This window comes from Phascolarctos cinereus, unplaced genomic scaffold (assembly GCF_003287225.1).
Source record: "Phascolarctos cinereus isolate Bilbo 61053 unplaced genomic scaffold, phaCin_HiC Scaffold_3;HRSCAF=262, whole genome shotgun sequence".
Classification (NCBI taxonomy): domain Eukaryota; kingdom Metazoa; phylum Chordata; class Mammalia; order Diprotodontia; family Phascolarctidae; genus Phascolarctos; species Phascolarctos cinereus.
Window position 1 is genome coordinate 1,289,341 of NW_027555736.1, and position 19,850 is coordinate 1,309,190.

The 19,850-nt window shown below is 57.8% G+C and overlaps 1 protein-coding gene across 4 annotated transcripts in view; it reads right to left on the reverse strand.

Annotated features, from left to right (window-relative positions):
• INPP5A (inositol polyphosphate-5-phosphatase A) overlaps window positions 1-19,850 on the reverse strand; it is a 250,977-nt gene that overhangs the window by 62,766 nt on the left and 168,361 nt on the right. For all 4 annotated transcript variants that reach the window (XM_078150679.1, XM_078150677.1, XM_078150678.1 and 1 more), the window contains 2 exons: window positions 17,514-17,566; window positions 15,713-15,832 (listed from right to left, as the gene is read on the reverse strand). In XM_078150679.1, coding sequence (XP_078006805.1) covers window positions 15,713-15,832; window positions 17,514-17,566 — 173 coding nt within the window. The remainder of the gene's footprint in view (window positions 1-15,712; window positions 15,833-17,513; window positions 17,567-19,850) is intronic.

Consider the following 19,850-nt stretch of genomic DNA (forward strand, 5'->3'; position numbering starts at 1 on the left):
AATTGGCCCTAGAAGCTGAAACCCCCAACAGGAGGCTTTGACTCTCAGGGGTAAAAATAGGATGATAAAGGTCCCAGGCTTTTCTAACCACTCTTGAAGTTTTATGAAGAACTTTACCCGGATCCTGTGGCCTTCTCACGGCAGCCCTTAGGAGGGCCACCAGGGGTCTGCTCGGCCCCATCTTAGTGAGAAGGGCACTGAACTCTGGGAAGGGAAGATGCCCCAGCCAGTTGCACAGCAACCACAGTGGGGCGACTCCAAGACTACCGCCACAGGCGGGTACATCAATGAGCAACGGGGTCCTCGCTGCTCTCCCTCTGAATGAGGCCATCAAGGCAAGAAGGGCTGGGCCACAGTGACTATACAGGGAGCCCCTGGCCAGGGACTCAGGCCCATGAACAATCACTGCAAACCCATGGCACTTCTGAGCTTGGGAGCAGGCAGCATAGAGTGTGAGGAGGCTGGAGCCAGGGGGAGGGAGGGTAGAATACTGCCCTGGGCCCTCAGACCGCCGCTGAGATCTCCTAAAGCCTCCGTTCCCCCTGAGATCCCTCTATTCCTCCATGGCTTCCCAGGCTTCCTCCTTCAGACCCAGGGAGACCAATTCTTCCCCTGAGGCCTCTCCCAGGCCATCACTGTGGCTCCTCTTGACTAACTCCACCTACTCCCCAGTCTCCCCCATCCCCAGAAAGCTGTCCTGCTCAGACTGGCATGCCAAGTCCAGGCCTTGGAGGCCCCTTAGCACCCAAAGCCCTCTTCCCAGGCCTCTCCAGTTTGGAGTGGAGGGAAGGTAGCCTGAGTAGTGTGGAAAGCACAGATTAAGGGAAGGTGTTGGGTGGTGCATGTGTGGGTGCGTGTGTGTGTGTTATGTGTGTATGTGTACATGTGTGCATGCGCGCGTGTATGTGTGCGCTGTGGAAGACCTCCCACAGAAGGCGGGTTAGACTTCCCAATGACACTGAAAAGATCTGAAACCTCAGATGATCCTCACCTCCTCCCTTTCACCCCACAGACCCCATCAGTCACTAAAGCTTAGTGCTAAAGCCCCTCCCTCTGTGTGGCATAGCCTCTGCAGGAGCCCAGGGAAGAGGTGCCCCATCTTCCAGCACCTCAGAGACAGAAATGTTCCTGGGGCCCAGCTCCCCTCCTCAGCGGCCCAGAGGCAGAGATGCTCATGGGGGCCCAGAGGCAGAGGCGCTCACGGGGGCCCAGAGGCAGAGATGCTCGTGGGGGCCCAGCTTCCCCTCTCAGCGGCCCAGAGGCAGAGGTGCTCGTGGGGGCCCAGAGGCAAAGGCGCTCCTGGGGGCCCAGAGACAGAGGCGTTCCTCGGGGCCCAGAGACAGAGGTGCTCATGGGGGCCCAGAGGCAGAGGCGCTCCCGGGGGCCCAGCTCCCCCACTCAGAGGCCCAGAGGCAGAGGCGCTCTCGGGGGCCCAGAGGCAGAGGAGCTCCCGGGAGCCCAGAGGCAGAGGCGCTCCCGGGGGCCCAGAGACAGAGGCGCTCCCGGGGGCCCAGAGGCAGAGGCGCTCGTGAGGGCCCAGAGGCAGAGGCGCTCCCGGGGGCCCACAGGTGGAGGCGCCCCCAGCCTCAGACCAGCTGCTCTTTGTAGCTGATCAGGTTGGGTTTGTTTCACTTTGCCTTAGGAACTGCCCCCCTCCCAACAACAGTGTTTCTCCTGGATGCTCCATGAATCAAGTCATCCCTGATGGTGATTGATCTGAATGACCGGAAGGAGAAAGGTCACGAGGTGGACCCTACTGGGGGGTGGGATGCTGGCACACAGTAGGTGCCTAATGGACACTACCTGACTGACTGGCCAAAGCACCGAGGGCCGTTCCATCTAGCTTCGATGTGCGGTGAGCTGGGCCCACACCCCAACCTCCAGGCCCCCCTAGAATAGCAAGAGCACCCCCTGCCTCATTTCCCATCCCCCTAGGAAGGAACCCCAGAGGGACAAAGGCCCAGATGTTCTTTCAGAAGCCAGCCCTGCATCCTCTGGGAGCCACCCCACGCCCTCAGAGGCACCGGAAATCAGCACACAGAGGGTGGCGCACCAGCAGTCACGGACCCCAGCCCCTTCCCTGCAGCTCCTGGTGAGGCACCGCCTGCTACGTCATCCCCCACTGCGCACCGCGAGCACGGAGCTGGGGACACCCACCGGGAAGGCTCCCGTGGCCTAGAACGGCCGTCGGCTATCTTTGGCACAGTCCGTGCTGGTTCTAAAAAGGCAGGGGGAGACCCTGAAATGGGGTCACCTGGAAATAGGAAGGGACCCCCTTGGGCCTCAATGGGAGCAAGAAGCAACGTGGTGCCCAGCCCGCATCCAATCAATGTGTAATGAGAACACTCTGCGAACCAGAGAATGCCTTGAGACCTGGCTGGCTCGGTGGAGAATAAAGTGACCGGCAGATTGGAGATGGGTGAAGCTATAGGATGGACAGAGACAGACAGATGGAGCTAGGGCCAGGCCCTGCCCCCAGGATATTCCACTCCTTTGGGTCAGGGGAGGGAGGCCCTGCCCCTGGGCAGCTGGGGGAGCAGCACGGACAGTGGGGGGGCAGTCTCTAGGAGACAACTGAGCCAGGCCGCCTGGGGAGTGCTCACGGACCCTCCCCAGAGTGCAGCGTCCGTCCAATGACCTGAGCCACAGACCACAGACAGCAGGATGAGGCGAACACTTCTCTCTAAGTGAAATCGTGGTCAGGGCCCTTCAGGGCTGCCACAGAGGCCCAGAGACTGAGGACCAAGCCGCCTGCAGCCCCCAAAGGCTCAGACTGAAGCCCCCTCCTTCCTTCCAAGTTCTCTCTGCTGCCCTTACTCTCAGTGAGCATGGGTGTGAGTCCTGCCGCCAGGCTCTTCTGTGTCTGGGCTGTGTGCTCGCTTGGGCTTGGGGGTCACAGGCAGCCCCCCAACCCCACCTTCCTCCGTCCTGTGGCCCACAGCCTGCGCCTGCCTGATGTGTATACAAGCATGGGCAGCGCCCACTTGGGGTCTGCCCCTGGCCAGGTGGGACACAGAAATGGTACAGGTGGGGACACTCCAAGGACTGCTCCACAGGCCTGTCCCAAAGATCACAAGTAGCCACGCCTGGCCTTCCCTTCCTCTTCCTTGGCACGTGCTTGGAGGGGCCAGTCTCCACGTGGGTCCGTCATAGAAGGGGGGTTAGCCTCCACACAGATCTGTCATAGAAGGGGGGCCAGCCTCCCCATGGGTTTGTCATGGGGGGGCAGCCTCCACACAGGTCCATCATAGAAGGGGGGGCCAGCCTCTCTGTAGTTCTGTCATAGAAGGGGGGGGCCCAGCCTCCACATGGGTCTGTCATAGAAGAGGGGCCGGCCTCTCTATAGGTCTGTCATAGAAGGGGGGGGCAGCCTCCACACAGGTCCATCATAGAAGGGGGGACCAGCCTCCACACGGCTCCATCATAGAAGGGGGGCCAGCCTCCACATGGGTCTGTCATAGAAGGGGGGCCAGCCTCTCTGTAGGTCCATCATAGAAGGGGGGGCCAGCCTCCACATGGGTCCGTCATAGAAGAGGGGCCAGCCTCTCCCTAGGTCTGTCATAGAAGCAGGGGCCAGCCTCCACATGGGTCTGTCAGAGAAGGGGGGCTAGCCTCCACACAGGTCTGTCATAGAAGGGGGGGGCCAGCCTCCACACGGGTCCGTCATAGAAGTGGGGTCAGCCTCCACACAAGTCTGTCATAGAAGGGGAGGCCAGCCTCCACACAGGTCCGTCATAGAAGGGGGCCAGCCTCTACATGGGTCTGTCGTAGAAGGGGGGGCCAGCCAAATGTTAAAACGTTATTTTTCATATCTCATTTATAATCTTGTCACAGTCCACTTAGCGAAGTTGTTAGATTTCAGTGAGAAGTATCTTCCAGAGTATATCTAAGGTGTTTTTTTTTTTATAACTTTACTATGATTAGTATGTATGGTGCAGAATTTCATTTGGATGAGGTGTGCCATCAGAGGGTGGTAATTTAAACATATTTAAAAAACAAAGGATGATGCACAAACTTGCTGCTTAGGACACTGCAGCTTCTACACCCCAGTTTCTTTTACTGATTTAAAAACAAAAACAAAAAAGTTGTGCCTGCAAAAAAAAAGGAAGGGGGGCCAGCCCCTCTGTAGGTCCATCATAGAAGGGGGGACCAGCCTCCACATGGGTCTGTCACAGAAGGGGGGTCAGCCTGCACACGGTCCGTCACAGAAGGGGGTGCCAGCCTCTCTGTAGTTCTGTCATAGAAGGGGGGAGCCCAGCCTCCACATGGGTCCATCATAGAAGAGCGGCCGGCCTCTCTATAGGTCTGTCATAGAAAGGGGGCCAGCCTCCACACGGGTCTGCCATAGAAGGGGGTCCAGCCTCTCTGTAGGTCTGTCATAGAAGCGGGGGCCAACCTCCACACAGGTCCGTCATAGAAGGGGGGTCAGTCTCCACACGGGTCTGTCATAGAAGGGGGGGGCCAGCCTCCACACGGGTCCATCATAGAAGTGGGATCAGCCTCCACACAGGTCCATCATAGAAGGGGGGGCCAGCCTCCACATGGGTCTGTTGTAGAAGGGCGGCCAGCCCCTCTGTAGGTCTATCATAGAAGGGGGAGCCAGCCTCCACATGGGTCCATCATAGAAGGGGGGTCAGCCTGCACATGGGTCTGTCGTAGAAGGGGGAGCCAGCCTCCACATGGGTCTGTCATAGAAGGGGGGCCAGCCTCCACATGGGTCTGTCATAGGAGGGGGGCCAGCCTCCACACGGGTCCATCATAGAAGGGGGGGCCAGCCTCCACATGGGTCAGTCATAGAACAGGGACCAGCCTCTCTATAGGTCTGTCACAGAAAGGGGGCCAGCCTCCACACGGGTCTGCCATAGAAGGGGGGGCCAGCCTCTATGTAGGTCTGTCATAGAAGCAGGGGCCAGCCTCCACACAGGTCCGTCATAGAAGGGGGCCACCCTCCACATGGCCTGTCATAGAAGGGGGGCCAGCCTCTCTGTAGGTCCATCATAGAAGGGGGGACCAGCCTCCACATGGGTCCGTCATAGAAGGAGGGTCAGCCTGCACACGGGTCCATCATAGAAGGGGGGCCAGCCTCCACATGGTCTGTCATAGAAGGGGGGCCAGCCTCCCCACGGGTCTGTCATAGAAGGGGGGCCCAGCCTCCACACGGGTCCGTCATAGAAGAGGGGCCAGCCTCTCTATAGGTCTGTCATAGAAAGGGGGCCAGCCTCCACACAGGTCTGCCACAGAAGGGGGGCCAGCCTCTCTGTAGGTCTGTCATAGAAGCGGGGGCCAGCCTCCACACAGGTCTGTCATAGAAGGTGGGGGCCAGCCTCCACACGGGTCCGTCATACAAGTAGGATCAGCCTCCACACAGGTCCGTCATAGAAGGGGGCCAGCCTCCACATGGGTCTGTCGTAGAAGGGGGGACAGCCCCTCTGTAGGTCCATCATAGAAGGGGGGGCCAGCCTCCATGTGGGCACACACTGCTGGGCAGTCTGAGAAGTCTGCTTATAGATGTCACAGAACACCTTCTAGTGGGGGGATGGGGCCTTTTTTTTTTTAACTGGTTCTTTAGGTAAGGAAAGACTGAAACCTTTCACCTTTCCATCAACTTCCTCCTCAAATACATGCCTCCACTATCTCCTGCAACAAACAAACCAAAGAAGGAAAGGGGGAAAGCAGATCTCAAAATCCCCTCTCATACTGCACAAGTCTGCAGGTGTAGATGATGCTCTGCACCCACAGGCCCCCACCTCTCCGGCACACTGAAGCCCTGGTGTGCCAGGCTGCCTTGGCTGGTGATCACTGAGCCCCAACACGGCAGCTCCCGCCTAGTCTTCAGAGCCCTTCTGAGACAGGCTGCTCACCCCTGGGCCTTAACAGGGCTCCCTTCCCAGTCCCTTCTGTATTTGGGGGGTTCTCCTGGGAACCCGTCTCCTCCCCAGCTATGGCCAGGACCGAGCCAAACAGGCCAGAGAAACACTCTGACTGAGAATGGGAAAGGGAGGAGCCTGGACACTGCACGGAGGAGAGAGCCAGGGGACAGAGGGCCACGTGGGGCGAGGGCTCCCGCAGACACCTCTCACATCCCCGTGGGCTCACCCGCACTCATTCACATAGATCTGCTGTGCATGCTGGGCAGGAGAGCCTCAGAAGGGAGGGAAGGCTGGCGGCTGGTAGAGGAGGCCGCTGGGAGGACTGAAGGCGACCAGCAGCCAGCAGCCCCAGCCGGCTCGAGGAGGCTCATCCACATTATCCCACTAACAGCCATGCCTAATGCAATCGCCTGGCGGGTTTTGTCCTGAGCCAAGGTATCAGCAGCAGGTCAGAAGGTAACTTTCTGTTTACACGATTATTTCCTAAAGCACTTCTCGGGCCTTCGGTATGAAAGTTGACTTTGCTGTTTGTAAAGGGAACTGAAGGCATTGAGGAGATGGGAAAAATTAGCTCCAGGGAGCTGGCGCTGAATGCAAGCAGTGGGAGGTCTGGGCCGGCCCTGCCCCAGCCCCAGCAGGACACCACATTAGCTTCGTCAACCCAGTGCATTCAGGCAGAGCAGGACAGTGTCACTAACATTCCCACACAAAGACAAAGTTCCGAGCTCAGTCTATAAACATGCTGCCCGGGCCAATTCATCCTAAGCTGACACTCCTGAAAAGGCCTTTTCTCCCCTTTAAAAACAAAACCAAACCCACCCCACCCCCAGCTCTGTCAGGCTGCTGAATGGGGATGGTTCTTGTCAGCAGAGAAGAGGAGGCCAGGGATGGGCCGAGCCACTGTGGGCCTCCTCCTCTGGAACCAGCCTCCCCCCGGCCTGACTGGGCCCACACAGAGACGGCTTGGAACAGGGACGAGGCACTGAGAAAGTTGCCGGCGTCCCCAAGCCAGACTCCCCAGACCCACAGAGTGGGGGAGAGGGCAAAGCCTGCCCGGCCCAGGGCACCCAGGCTCTCTGAATCTCTGTTGTCCAAAGGGTCAGGCTCAGTGGGCCTCCGACAGAACTGGTCCCTAGGGCAACGAAAGTGCCGGCATTTTCTGTGGTCACTGAAGTGTTCAGAAAGCGGTGTTGGGGCTGAGACAATGGAGGGCATGCACTCCCCCCACCAGGCCAGGCTACTGGGAAACCCCACTGTTTCCAACAAGGGGACTGCATCTCCCTGCCGGCAAGGGGAAGGTTACCGAGAGGTTACTGCAGGGAGAGGGGGTTCAGAAACAGCAAAGAGGAGGAGGGGAAGGCCCTCAGGCTGCGGGCCCCCTGCCAACACGCACCGGCACTTACACAAATCAGCAGCATTAAGGAAAAACCACGCCCAAGAATCGAGGGGCTGCTGATAGGGCAGGTGGGCAGGTAGGCAGGACGATCCCCCACTGGGTCCAGGCAGACCTGCCTCAGGGCAGAAAACAAACCCAGAAACTTCAGGGCTGGAGAACTAAGGACCTGGGGGTGTGGGGGCTGGCTCTAGGCCCCTGACTTCACAAGAGCATGTCAGGGGCCTGGCCTGATCTTGCACAACCTCTGGGGAGCACCCTCTGGTGAACTGGAGCCACTTCTGGATCCCCAGACCCCCTGTGCCCCCTCCCCAACCCCCCGTGCCCCCATGCTGGTCTTGCTCCACGGCCCCACTTCCGGTTGGGTTCCAGGGCACCTGAGTCCAGAGAGGACAATCAGTTCCAAGGAAAAGTTCCCTGCTGACAGGCTAAGTGTGCCTGAAATGACCTAATGTAAGTGTTTTCATTGGCGTGTCTCAAACGCTGCAGTCCTGTCATTAAAAGGCTAACCTTCATCATATTTCTGTCCCACTCTCTCTGATAGAATTGCCAGTGGCAATTAATAACACCCCACAATTTCCAAAGGTCGAGCAACAAGATGAAAACAGTTGTCAGAAAGCCTCGGCAATCATCGGGGCCCTGACGGCTCTCGCCAGGGCTGCCTCGCTCATCTGGGATGGTCATTTTTAATTCCAATATGGTGCCATTGCGGGGAGAATGCTGTGTTTTTAAAATTAATTCCCTTGTCAGGAGCTATTAAGGCTAAAAGAAGGACCGCATCAATATCATATGCCTAATATACAAGAAGAGCTATAAAAATCAATTTTTTAGGCCTTGGAAATTCTGCCTCGCTCCGGCTTGACGGGTCTGTGACACTGACGGCCACCTAATGTAATAGGAGCTGCGCCTAATGATGGAAGGACCTGTCAGTTACTGCTATTGGAGAAAGCTGCAGGTTAAGGACTTGTAGCAGGAGCAGGCCCCGGATGCCCCTGCCCACCCCAAGAGCCCGGACCACCCCCGGCTGAGCCTCCAGAAAGGGAGGTCTCCCCCTGCCCACCCCAGAAGCCCGGGCCACCCCCAGCTGAGCCTCCAGAAAGGGAGGCCTTTTCAAATAACCCTCGCCCATAATAGGGGAGCAGCATGTCTTCCCAGGAAAGAGGTCCTACTGTCAGAAGGGCAGGATCAAGTAGGGATCCCTAGTGACCCTCAAGGGCCCACAAAAGGCTTTCACATCCTCCTAAGTGAAGTGAACCTTGAACTAGCCGTGTCCCAGGTGGACAATAAGTAATGGCCGTGCCTATCATGGAAATGAGACACTCTGTCCCCTGGGCCCTTCTCCTCTCTTACCAGGCCAGGCCAGGCTGGGAGCACCCACAAACAGGGACCCAGGCAGTGGTCAACCAGTGGGCCCATTCATCTTTGTTTCCTGAAATCATTTCCCCAGCCCCAAATCCAGTGGGATCACAAAACACCCACTTACAAGGGTCATACCCAGAACATCAGGGCTGGATCTGTGCCCGGCTCACAACTGACCACGGGGGAATTTGGGCTTCTCACATCCCTAAGTTAAGCAATTCTTAACTAACTGGACATCATTAAAAGGATCCTGCAAATTTTAGCCACGTTAAGTCATTTCATGTAACTATAGGGGTTATTATCTGAACTGAAAACTGAGATATGTGGTTTGGCAAAATTGGGATTGTGTGGGAAACCTGGAAAGCCCAATGGCCACCCTCCCAACCTGCAGCTGACATGCTCATTACTCTGAGATACATGAGTAGATCTCCAAAGACATTGAACAATTTATCTCCATTTGTGTGTAAATTAATCAGCAAGAGGGGAGGGGTTCCAATCCAATTGTGAGCACTCTCGGAGATGTACCTGATACATTGAGAATCTGTCGTTCAAGATGGCAGCCGAGCCCACACCAAAGCTGAGCTCAGGGGTACAGATCCGCCCACCTCCCGGGGCATTCTTGGGGCATCCCAGCCATAAACTGGGCCAACCAGGAAGCCGGGCAGCTGTGGAGATGATAACACAAGTGAGGAGTGGCCTCGGTGAACCCGAGTGAGGCCGACAGGGAGATGGTGGCAACATTAAGTCCGGTACACTAGCGGCACTTAATAAATGCTTGTTCCCGAGCACTAGCCACGCTCAAAACAAACAAACAAAAGAAAACTCTCTGTGCCGACAAGCCTAGCCCCCCATGCCGTGGGGGGACTGCAGTTCTCTAGCCTGTTTCAGACTCCATCCCTTGCCCTTTCCTCCAAAACATTTTTCTCTTCCCTTAAACTTTGTTGCTCTCATTCCCTTCTCAACCATCCCAACTACACATCAAGATGGCCCTAGGAGGAAAATGGGGCTGCTCCAGGGAACAACAGCATTTCCTTTCTCATCCCCAGTTAAAAAGGAAACACAGAGCAAATCCAGAGAGCGAGGCGAAGCTGCCGCTGCGGGAACGTCGGTCACCTGCAGGGTGTTCTCCCAGGGGTCTGCGGGAGACCCTGGCACAGGCCCGCCCAGCATGGCACGCCTGCATCAGAGGGGGTGCCGTGCTCCGTGTGCAAAGCAGAATGGAGACGGCTCAACGCCAACGTGAGGTGCCCAGACGTTCCCACGGACTCTCTGTCCCTGAGCTGCGGTAGAACATTCTGAGCTCACGCTGTGGGACACACTGAAACCTGACTCTAGAATGGGGATGTCGTTTTGGTCCTATTCTAGAACAAAGGACAAGCAACACGTACATACATGTAAGATATGTGATTGCAAAGTACATGCACATAAAACATATATGAAATATAAAAGCACATATAAGCATGTACTTCTATGTAAAACATGGCAAGTTTATTTTCTTGGGAAGGGATTTCCTAGAGTGATTCAAATTAGAGAGAGAGATATGGGGGAGAGTAAGGGGGAGGGGGGAGAGAGGGGGAGAGGCAGGGGGAGTAGGTGAGAGAGAAGGGGTGGGGGAAGGACAGGAGAGAAAAAGGAAGGAGGGAGGGAAAGAGGGGGGCGAGAGAGGGAGGGGAGAGAAAGAGAGGAGGGAGGAGGAGAGAAAGAGAGAGAGTAGGAGAAAGAGGGAGAAATGAAGAGGAGGGAACAAGAGGGGGAGAAAGAGGGGAGGGAGGGAGAGAGAAGGGGTAGGGGAAGGAGAGGAGAGAAAGAGGAGGGAGGCAGAGGAGGAGGAGAGAGAGAAAGTAGGAGAAAGAGAGATAAAGAGGGGGAAGGAGGGGGGAGAAAGAAGAGGGAGGGAGGAGGAGGGAGACAGAGAGAGAGAGAAGAGAGGAGAGAGAAGGGAGGAGAGAAAGAGAGAGAGGAGAGACACAGAGAGAAGCTTTCCCTTTAATAGACCTGAACAAGAGGCTTCTCTGAGGACAGGGTCCTAGTGACCAGTGCTACCTGGATGGCTGGAAGGATTGCAGGTTAGCTTTTGGCATTGGGATAGTGGCTGAATTAAGACCTCAAAGACCTGAAGTTCTTAGAGCTGAAAGGGTGCCCAGAGCAGCCACCCCCAGCCCTATGCCACAATACTCCCCCCCCTCACATTCACTCACTTGCGCGCGCGCGCACACACACACACACACACACACACACACACACACACACATTCCGGGTGATGCAGCCAGGATGCTGCAGTGACTCCTGGGGGCTTCTGAAATGACCCACATCTTTCGAGGAGAGTTTTCCTTTGCCTAGAGACCAAGTGGCTTTTCTTTGGCTCATTCATCTGCCCGTTCTGGGAAAAGCCTCAAGAGAAACATTGAGATTGGAGGGGTCTTTGAGCCGAGGTGACAGTTGACTGATGACCGTCCACAGAGTGACAAAGGCGAGCTATGTGGAGGCCGTGCATCACTCGCCGCTCCCTGGGAAACTAATTGCTCCCAATTGTGTGCGGGCACATTATTTTTCTGGTAATCATCTCTTTTGAATGCCCCAAATGGGCATGAAACAGCTCCTTTGAGCGGGCACAAAAGTTAAATGCTCCAATGTTGATCAAATTAACTCCGGCGAGCTGACAATGGACTACATTTGTGAGAAAATGATGACGACCACAAAGGCAGCTTCACGCCGGGATTTCACACTCGAAATGGGGAAACATTTCTGCTGAACAAGGCCCAGCCCCATTTCCAAAGGGGAACAGAAGAGCTCTGTCACTGGTGAAAAAACATCCCATTTCACGGACCTGAATGCTGTGGAGGGCTCCAGGAAGTTTCCCCACGGCCCACAGGGGCCGCCCATCCTGCTCGTCTGGCCAGTGTTAAAGGCTCATCGGGCACGTCAGCCAGAGGCTCCCTGGTCCCCTCCGGAGCCCCCTTCCCTTAGCGAGGGGAAGGGGTCACACAGGGCAGGGGGGCCCTCTTCCCTGGAGCCAAGATGGCCACACGTGAACATCTGAGGCTTGGAGTTCTGTGGGTTGTCCAGGGCATCCCTGGAAAGGCATCAAGTGATCCTGCCCAAATCTGCTTTCACCAAGCAATCATCTGGGCCTTTAACCCCTAGGGGTGTGTGTGTGTGTGTGTGTGTGTGTGTGTGTGTGTATGCACGCTTATACACTTAGATATGTATATGGGTGAGCGTGCATAGGTTTGAGTTTCGGTGAGTGTGAGTATGTGTATATGTATGTGTGTGAGTATGTACGTGTATACGTGTGTGTGGGAGTGTATGTGTATGTATGAGTATGTACATGTGTGCCAGTGAGTGTGAGCACAGGGGTGAGTATAAGTGTGTGGGTATGTGCATGTATGATTATGCATATGTGTGTGAGCACAAGTGTGCGTGAGTATGTGTGTATGGGGGGTGAATGTGTATGTAAGTGTGTCTACGGGTAAGTGTATGTGTTTGTATGAGTCTGTATATATGTGTGTGGGTGACTATGCATGGGGAAATGAGTGTGTATGTGTGTATGGGTGAGTGTGGTTGAGCATAAGTGTGAGTGTGTATACATGTGTGGGTGAGCATGAGTGTGTGTATATGTATGAGTCTGTATGTGGTCGAGCACAAGTATGAGTGAGTGTGAGTGTGTGTGTCGGGGAGAGGGAGAGATTTCTGCACCCCACCATTCACTTAGCTGCCCTCACCCCACACTCCTCTGCAGTCAGCTAGGGCCCACCCGGTCCTGGCTGCTGCCCAAGCTCGGGGAGGGGCAGTGGGCCATCCCCCGGGCTGACCACACAGGATGCTCTGCCCCCGCTTCTCCCTCTCCGTGAGGATGTCAGAGGGGTGGCCCCCAACCGTGGCCAGCCAGGGCAGGGGTGGGGACCATAGCCTCTGCGTGGAGGGAGGCGCGGGAGCTCGCTGCAGCAGAGGGGCACCCGGGCCTTTGAGGGGGCAGCCGCTGAGGGCCAGAGCGCCGGGGGAAGCTGCCTGGCTGGCCCCTGCCATTTGCACAATGGCCCACGGTCTCTGAATGGGGACACTGTTGGTGGCGGTGCTCCGTCAAAGCGGGCTCCTCAGCATTGTCCTCCCCCCTCAGCGGAGCAGAAAAGACCCCGCCGGTGGCTGCTGAAAGGGGCTGCCCATTATTCCCCGGGCCTCCGACGCCCCCTTTGTGCCGCCAGCCTGCGCTGTGCTCCGGAGGTCCCGGCTCCGGCTGGCTGAGCTCTCAAAAGGCCAATTCACAGAATGCAAAGCCCCGGCACCGCTCGCACCCCTGAAAGCCTGCGCTGCTATTGGTGGGGGTCACATTTTAATGACGAGTGGCCCCATCGCGAGCAGGCCTGGCCCCTGGGCTGCACTCTCTGGGACATCGTGGGGGGTCTCCCATCCAGCCCTCCTCAGAGCTCACAGATGCTTCCCCCTCAGGCCCAAAGGAAGACGCAGGAGGCCCGAGGGGGAACCGCGCCATCACCTGCATTCAGGGAGCAGGAGGCCCACGGGGGCAATGCACCATCACCAGCACTCGGGATCTTTGGAAGGTGACAAAGAAGGCAGAACCACAGGTGTGGAGCCCAGCTGGAATAGGAAGAGGGCGGAATATCGGAGCCCAAGGGCTGACGACCTACAGAGGTGCCCAGCACAAGCGGGAGAGAGGCTATTTAAAGTCTGCGCCAACTGGGAGCCAATCAACCTAGCAAGCAATCGATCGGTCAAACCACAGGCATTTGCCAAGTGCCTACTGTGTGTAGGCACAGCACTGGGGGCGAGGAGTGCAAAGTCCCTGCCCTGGAGGAGCCTCCCTTCTGGGAGGACAATCTGTGCATTAATCACCATACACCGAATCAACACCAGAGGCTGTCCCTGGGGGTGGGGGTGGGTGTGAACAGAGACCTCCAGAAAGAAGGCAGCCGGGGGGAGGGGAGGGCCCAGGGCCAGCTCACAGGCCCCGGGCCCCTGGGAAGGTGGGGGGGAGCCCCACACTGAGCGTTCTGTATTTGTTCCTTGAGGTCATAGGGAGCCATGGGAGGTTACTGAGTGGGGGGGACACCGCAGCCTGTGCCTCCAGGCAGGCAGACCCCCCAGCAGCTCCTACAAGAGTCTGGTTTGCCCCAGGGCTGGGGGGGGGTAGAGAGGGACACGTTGCTGATGGATTCCCTATCATGACCCTAACCCTCTGCACATCCCATCCATCCTAGGCTCCCCTCCCCCACACCCATTAGGAACCCCCCCCCAAATGCCCCCTCCCTCCTACACCAGGAATGCCCTCCTCCCTCCCATACCAGGAATGCCCCCCTCTCCTCTCCCCTAGGAATGTCCCCCTCCCCCCCAAGAATGCCCCCGTTCCCCCTCAGGAGTGCCCCCCTGCCCCTCAGACTCTTTAGCCTCCCGGAGGCTCAGTGCAGGGCCAATACCTTTCCCCCTCCCTAGGCGTCAGCCCTCTCTGCCACCTCTCCTATGCCCCCAGTAGCCAAGGAGCTGCTGAGGGCAGGCACATTTTAATCTTTCCTCACTAGCCCCAGCTCTGAACCCCGAGCTGGGCACACAGGAGAGAATTCATTTATTCATCTGAACTCCAGGGGCAGACAAGAAAGTGGGGGACAGCACACCCATAATGTCCAGTGGGACAGCCAAAGGCGCTGAGAGCCGAGGCGAGACAGACAAGTTGCATGGTGGTAGGGAGGTTCGTGGGGGTTTGGCTCCAGAGCAGGGAAGGGAACAGCCGGGACCCAGGCACATGGGACGTGGGGTCAGGAAAGACGTGGGAGGCCGGCTGGCTGCGGCAGGGCGTTCCAGGGGCCTACACCTCCCGCCAAGCTGGGCCAACAGGGAGCCCTGCCTGGGGGATGCAAGATCAGGGTGAGGGGAGAGGCCTGTGCCCTGGACACATGCCTAGCGCCCAAAAGCCTCTGCTCCTGATCTGATCACGGTGATTTCCAAACTCTGGTCACTGGGGAGGGGGGGGCAGAGTTCACATGCCCCCTTTCACCCCTCATGGTGGGAGAAGCAGGGAGACCAGAGGGAAAGGGGCTTCACTTTCTAGGATGGCTCAGCTCCGAGGGAAGGGCCTGCCTCTCCCCAGTATTCCCTTGTGTCCGGTGAACCCATCCCCTCAGAGGCTCCTGGCTGCTATATGGGGGTCCGGAACGATGGTGCAGGGTACCATAGGACATACACTATGCCCAGGAGGGGAGAATTTGCCCCCAGGACAGCTTCAACCCAAAGAAACTGGGGTAAGGGGCAGCAGGGCCTCCTGGGCACAGGGAGGGGCCAGAGGAAGCTGGGGGAGGGGGCTTTAGGGCCTCCTGGACACAGGGAGGGGCCAGCAGGTGCTGGGGAGGGGGTGGCAGAGTCTCCTAGGCACAGAGAGAGGGTGGCAGGGCCTCCTGGGCTCAGACAGGGGACAGCAGGGCCTTCTAGGCATAGGAGGGGGCTGGAGGAAGGTGACAGAAGGGACAGCAGGGTGTCTGGAGCACAGAGAGGGGCCAGAGGGGGCTTCAGGGCCTCTGGGGCACAGAAAGGGGACAGTAGGGCCTTCTACGCACAGGGAGAGGGTGGCAGGGCCTCCTGGGCACAGAGAGAGGGTGGCAGGGCTTCCGGGGCACAGGGAGGCCAGAGGAGGCTGAGGGAGGGGGTAACAGAGAGGTGCACCATCATCACCACTGTGCAGAGGAGGAGACTGAGGCCTAGAGGGAGGTGAGGCCAGAACTCATGGACCAGAGCCCACATCCATGCCCAAAGTGCTCCCCGATCCCTGCTGTCACCCCCATGGCTGTGGGAGGACACAGCACCAGTGGAGGCACTCCCAGAGAGAGTCTGGACAGGCAGGTCTGGGTGGCCACTGCATTTCTGGGTCCGTCAGCCGTGGTGGCCGGGCGCCCCGATGGGGGTGATGATGCCCGGGGGTCAGGGAGGAGCCGGGGAGCAAAGTCTGATGCCCACCCTGCCCACAGCTGCCAGCCCATCTCCCACTTGCACTGTCCCAAATGAGGAGTGAGCTGGCTGCTGGCTCAAGCAGATCCCTCTGGAGGGATTGGCGCGGTGAGGAGGGTCTGGAGCTGACAACACCTACCGGTCAAGCACGTAACCGAGGGCCTTGTGCCGAATTCCGGAATAAACTGACGGGCTTGTTTCCCAGGCAATTAGATTGGAAGCATCGTGGAAAAGGTGAATGTTCACCAGGTCGAAGGAGCTGCAGCACGAGGGAGAGAAGACACCAGGTGAGTGTGCCCTGAGTGGCCCAGAGCCTGGCCTCGGCCCTCACCTGATGGGTCCCTAGCCTGTGCCGGCAGGGCTCCAACGGGGCCCAGGAGACTCTGGGACTGCCCCAGCACGGGGCCATCCCACACACCTCTCCTGCCCCTTCGTGGCCTCCCAGAGAGCCTGGGGGCCACCTTTTAGCCACAAGTGATTTTGTCACACTCAGGCAGGCCACCAGCTCAAGGCTAGGGGCCGTCTGGTCCAACATGCCCTGAGACTAGACCCTGGGGGTAAAGGAGGGACAGACTCATAGGATCCCTGAGGCACAGCCTGAAGGCCCTCTAGGCCAACCTCTGCATCTTACAGACAGGAAACCGAGGCCTGGGTTAAGGGACCAGCCAAAGCCACACAGCTAGAAGTGGTGAGAAGGGGCTTCCGGCATGGGGCGACAGGGCCCCATTGCAGCCCCGGGCCTCTGTGCTTGGAAGTCTGTGAGGCCCCTGCCACACTGTCTCCTCTGCTCCTCCCAGGACCCTGTGTGGTGGGTGCTGCTGCTCCCCACCTTACCAACGTAAGAACCAAGGCTGGGAGGCACCAGCTTGGCGCAGGGCACATGGCTATTCAGGTGAAGCGGGATGTGACCTTGGTCTTCCTCCTCCCAGAAGGCTGGAGAGGGCAGGAAGAAGTGAGGATCCCAGAGCCATCTTGTGTAGCCAGGACGTACAAGCACAGGAATGAGAGATGAAGGGGAGGGAGCCTGGGCGAGGCCACGAGTGCCAGCCCCAGGAGTTTCTGCATTGGCACCAATGAGAACTCGCCTTTCTAGAGTGGAGGTAGAAGTCACACGTTCCCTTTTCTGCTCCTCACAACAACCCTGGCAGTCGGGTACTCAGGCCCACATTTTACAGCCTAGGAAACTGAGTCCAAGACAGCCAGGGTTCTTCCCGCCTCCCAGCCGCCTCTCCTGAGTGATGGGCACTGGGGAGCCAGAGCCTGCCCTAGGCAGAGAGCTCAGAGGATGGCCAACGAGAGCCACCATCATTCCCTCCTGACCGTCAGGGGCCCCGGGGAGGCCACAGGCCATGGCCTCTAGTCAATCCCTGGGCCTGAGGCAGCGTGCACCCAGGGGTCAGGGGCTGGCTTGGGAATCCCCCGTGGACACAATTTCCATCCCTTCACAGGCTGGGGGGTGGATCAGTCAGACCTGCCTGTGTACGCAACTGAAACACAACCCAAAGTGAGGCCTGTTCCATCCAGTCCTGCTGGCCGGCTGAGTGGGAGGGCGTCCACTGAGCTTTCTAAGCGGGGCCTCTCATGGGGCCCTTCAGAGCAGGGAGGGGTCAGGGAAGGACATCTCTCAGGAAAGAGTCCAGCCCAGGGCTGTAAGCACAGGAAAGAAAAGCCGGACCACCCGCCGTCCAACGTGGAGGGGGCAGGAGCCCGTTTCTGGGGGGCTTCGGGACCGAGGGGAAAGGCCAGGCAAGGCCGTCCTTCTGTGGTGAGGCCAGAGGCATAGAGGACTTTCTCCTCACTGCTCACAAACCGAGATCACCTTTCAGGGAGCGTCTCCTCTGCGCTAACAGAAAGGCAGGCTGCCACTGGTTAAAAAGGCCAACCCTAAAACTGTATATGGGGTCACACCCCGCTACCTCCTGGAACCTGCTGCCACATACCAGTCAGAGATGCACCACCTCGTCCGAAGGAAGCCTTTCCTGGACCATTTGCACTGAAAAACAAACACAGGGGAATCTGTCACTTCACAGAGGGGTAGAAGAGCCGGACCCCCAGGGGATACCGCCACCCCAAACCCAGAGCCAACCCAAAGTCTGCTCCGTCACTCCATGAGTGGGAGGCAGCACTGCCCAGGGCCACGGGGAGGGAGGCAGGACGAGGGGAGGAGCCTTTCTGAGCATCTCTCCAGGAGCAGACTCAAGGACACAAGTCAGGGGGATGGTGCCGGCACCCACCGGATTGGGCACACCCCTCCTTCTCAGGGGCTAGAAAGAGGCTGTTGGTCCCCTCTGCCCAAATGGAGTCACTGAGAGAGGGAGAGAGAGGAAAAGGAAGAGAGGGAGAGAGAGGGGGAGGGGGAGAGGAGGAGAGAGAGACGGGGGGGATAGGAAGAGAGGGGAAGAGCGGGACAGGAGCAGAGAGAGAGATAGAGGGGGATAGGAAGAGAGGGAGAGAGACACAGAGAGAGAGAGGATAGGAAGAGAGGGGAAGAGGGGCAGAGGAGGAGAGAGAGAAACAGGGGCGACAGGAAAAGAGGGAGAGAGGGAGAGGAGGAGAGACAGATGTGTGTATATATATTATATATATATATATGGGGAGAGAGAGAGAGAGAGAGAGAGAGAGAGAGAGAGAGAGAGAGAGAGTGAGAGAGAGGAGGAGGAGGAGGAGGAGAGAGAGGAGATAAAGATAGAGGGGGATAAGAAGGGGGGGAGAAAGACAGATAGAGACAGAGACAGAGACAAAGACAGAGACAGAGAAAGATAGAGAGGCTGTGTGAGGGAGAGGTAGGGGAAGACAGGTATAGGAAGAAAGGGATAGAAGGAGAGGAAGGGAGGGAGGAGAGACATGTTGGGAAGGCCTGAGGACCCGGATTCGAATGCTAGCTTTGCTACCTATGAGCTCCACCTCTCTGGGCACCAGTGGCCAGAGGACCAGACTGTCTCCCAAGTCCCCTCTAGACCTGACAGTGCGCCTTTCGGGGGCTCCCAGACAGGGGGTGCCATCTTGGTCAGCTGGCGCGGGAAGGGACAGAAGAGCACTTCCATCCAAACTGCAGACATCCCCCAGCAGCTCTGCGCCACGGGCAGCCTCCAGTTTCCGCAGCACTGGATTCTGCCCTGACAGCTGCCCCCACTCCAAGAGCGCCACCGGCTGTCCTGTGACATAGCAGCAGATCCCCAGTGCCATCTTTCTCTATTTACATGCGTCATTCCCCTTGGGGATGGATGCCCCTGGAAGTCAGAGACCTGACACCCCTAGCCCCTCCATGCTGCCTTGTACACAGCAGGCGCTTCATAAATGCACTCTGATTGTAATGCTCCAAGGGCGTATTTACTCAAAAGAAACCGGATGTGTGAAGAGGGAAGATGAGAGGACCCCATCTATTGAGAAGCCACTGGGGGCAGAGAGGGGCAGCAGGCAGGGCCAGGAAGCCCCTTGTTCTGATTCTTCCCTGGGTCCACATTGCCCATGTGGCCCAGGTCACTCTGGAAGACAATGTGTGCTGTGTAGAAGGTGCTACCCAGCATCAGTGGAGGGTGTGCCTTCACCTGGGAGCTCCCAGGCCCAGCCACTCTCCTTGTCCCGATCCCTGTCCTATTGACGCAGTGTGCTCTGGTGAGCCATTGAGAGGCTGTGGGGTGGGGCCTTTGAGGTAGATATTAGCACAGACCAATCCAAAGGGTGCTGTCAGAGTCCTAATTTACAGAGCCCCCAACCCATGGGGAAAGCACACGTTAAGGTTGGCTGGAGCGGGCCAGCCTCGGGCAATGGGGGGACATTCTGACAACACCATCCCCCTGCCCTGGACCTGAACCTGCCAGTGACGGGGAACTGGGCGTGGGGGGGGGGAATGCCAGGACGCTTGCTTGGCGGGAGGGCGGGGCAACAGACATGCTCCCTGTCGTGGGCCCAGAGAGCCGCTGAGGAAGCAGGCTCCCAATCCCCTCGTGGCCCACTGCATTCTTGCCTGCGATCCAAGCCGCTACTCACAGCTACTATCTCCTGAGCTCATCTGCACACTCACACGTCAAATCCACGCTTATTTAATTGCAGCTGAGAAAAATCAAATGCCCCGGTACAGGGCCTGTAGAATATTGTCAACTTTTAATTTTGAAATGACTTACAAATCTCAGACCTCTCTATCCCCTGGGGACACCTGCCATCCTGACCTGGGATGTGTGCAGCGTCCCCGGGGAGAGCGCGCCGACCTTTGAAACCCTCAAGAAACAGCAGCTCCATAAATATTCTGCAGCGGGGGGGGGGTAAAAAGACCTCCA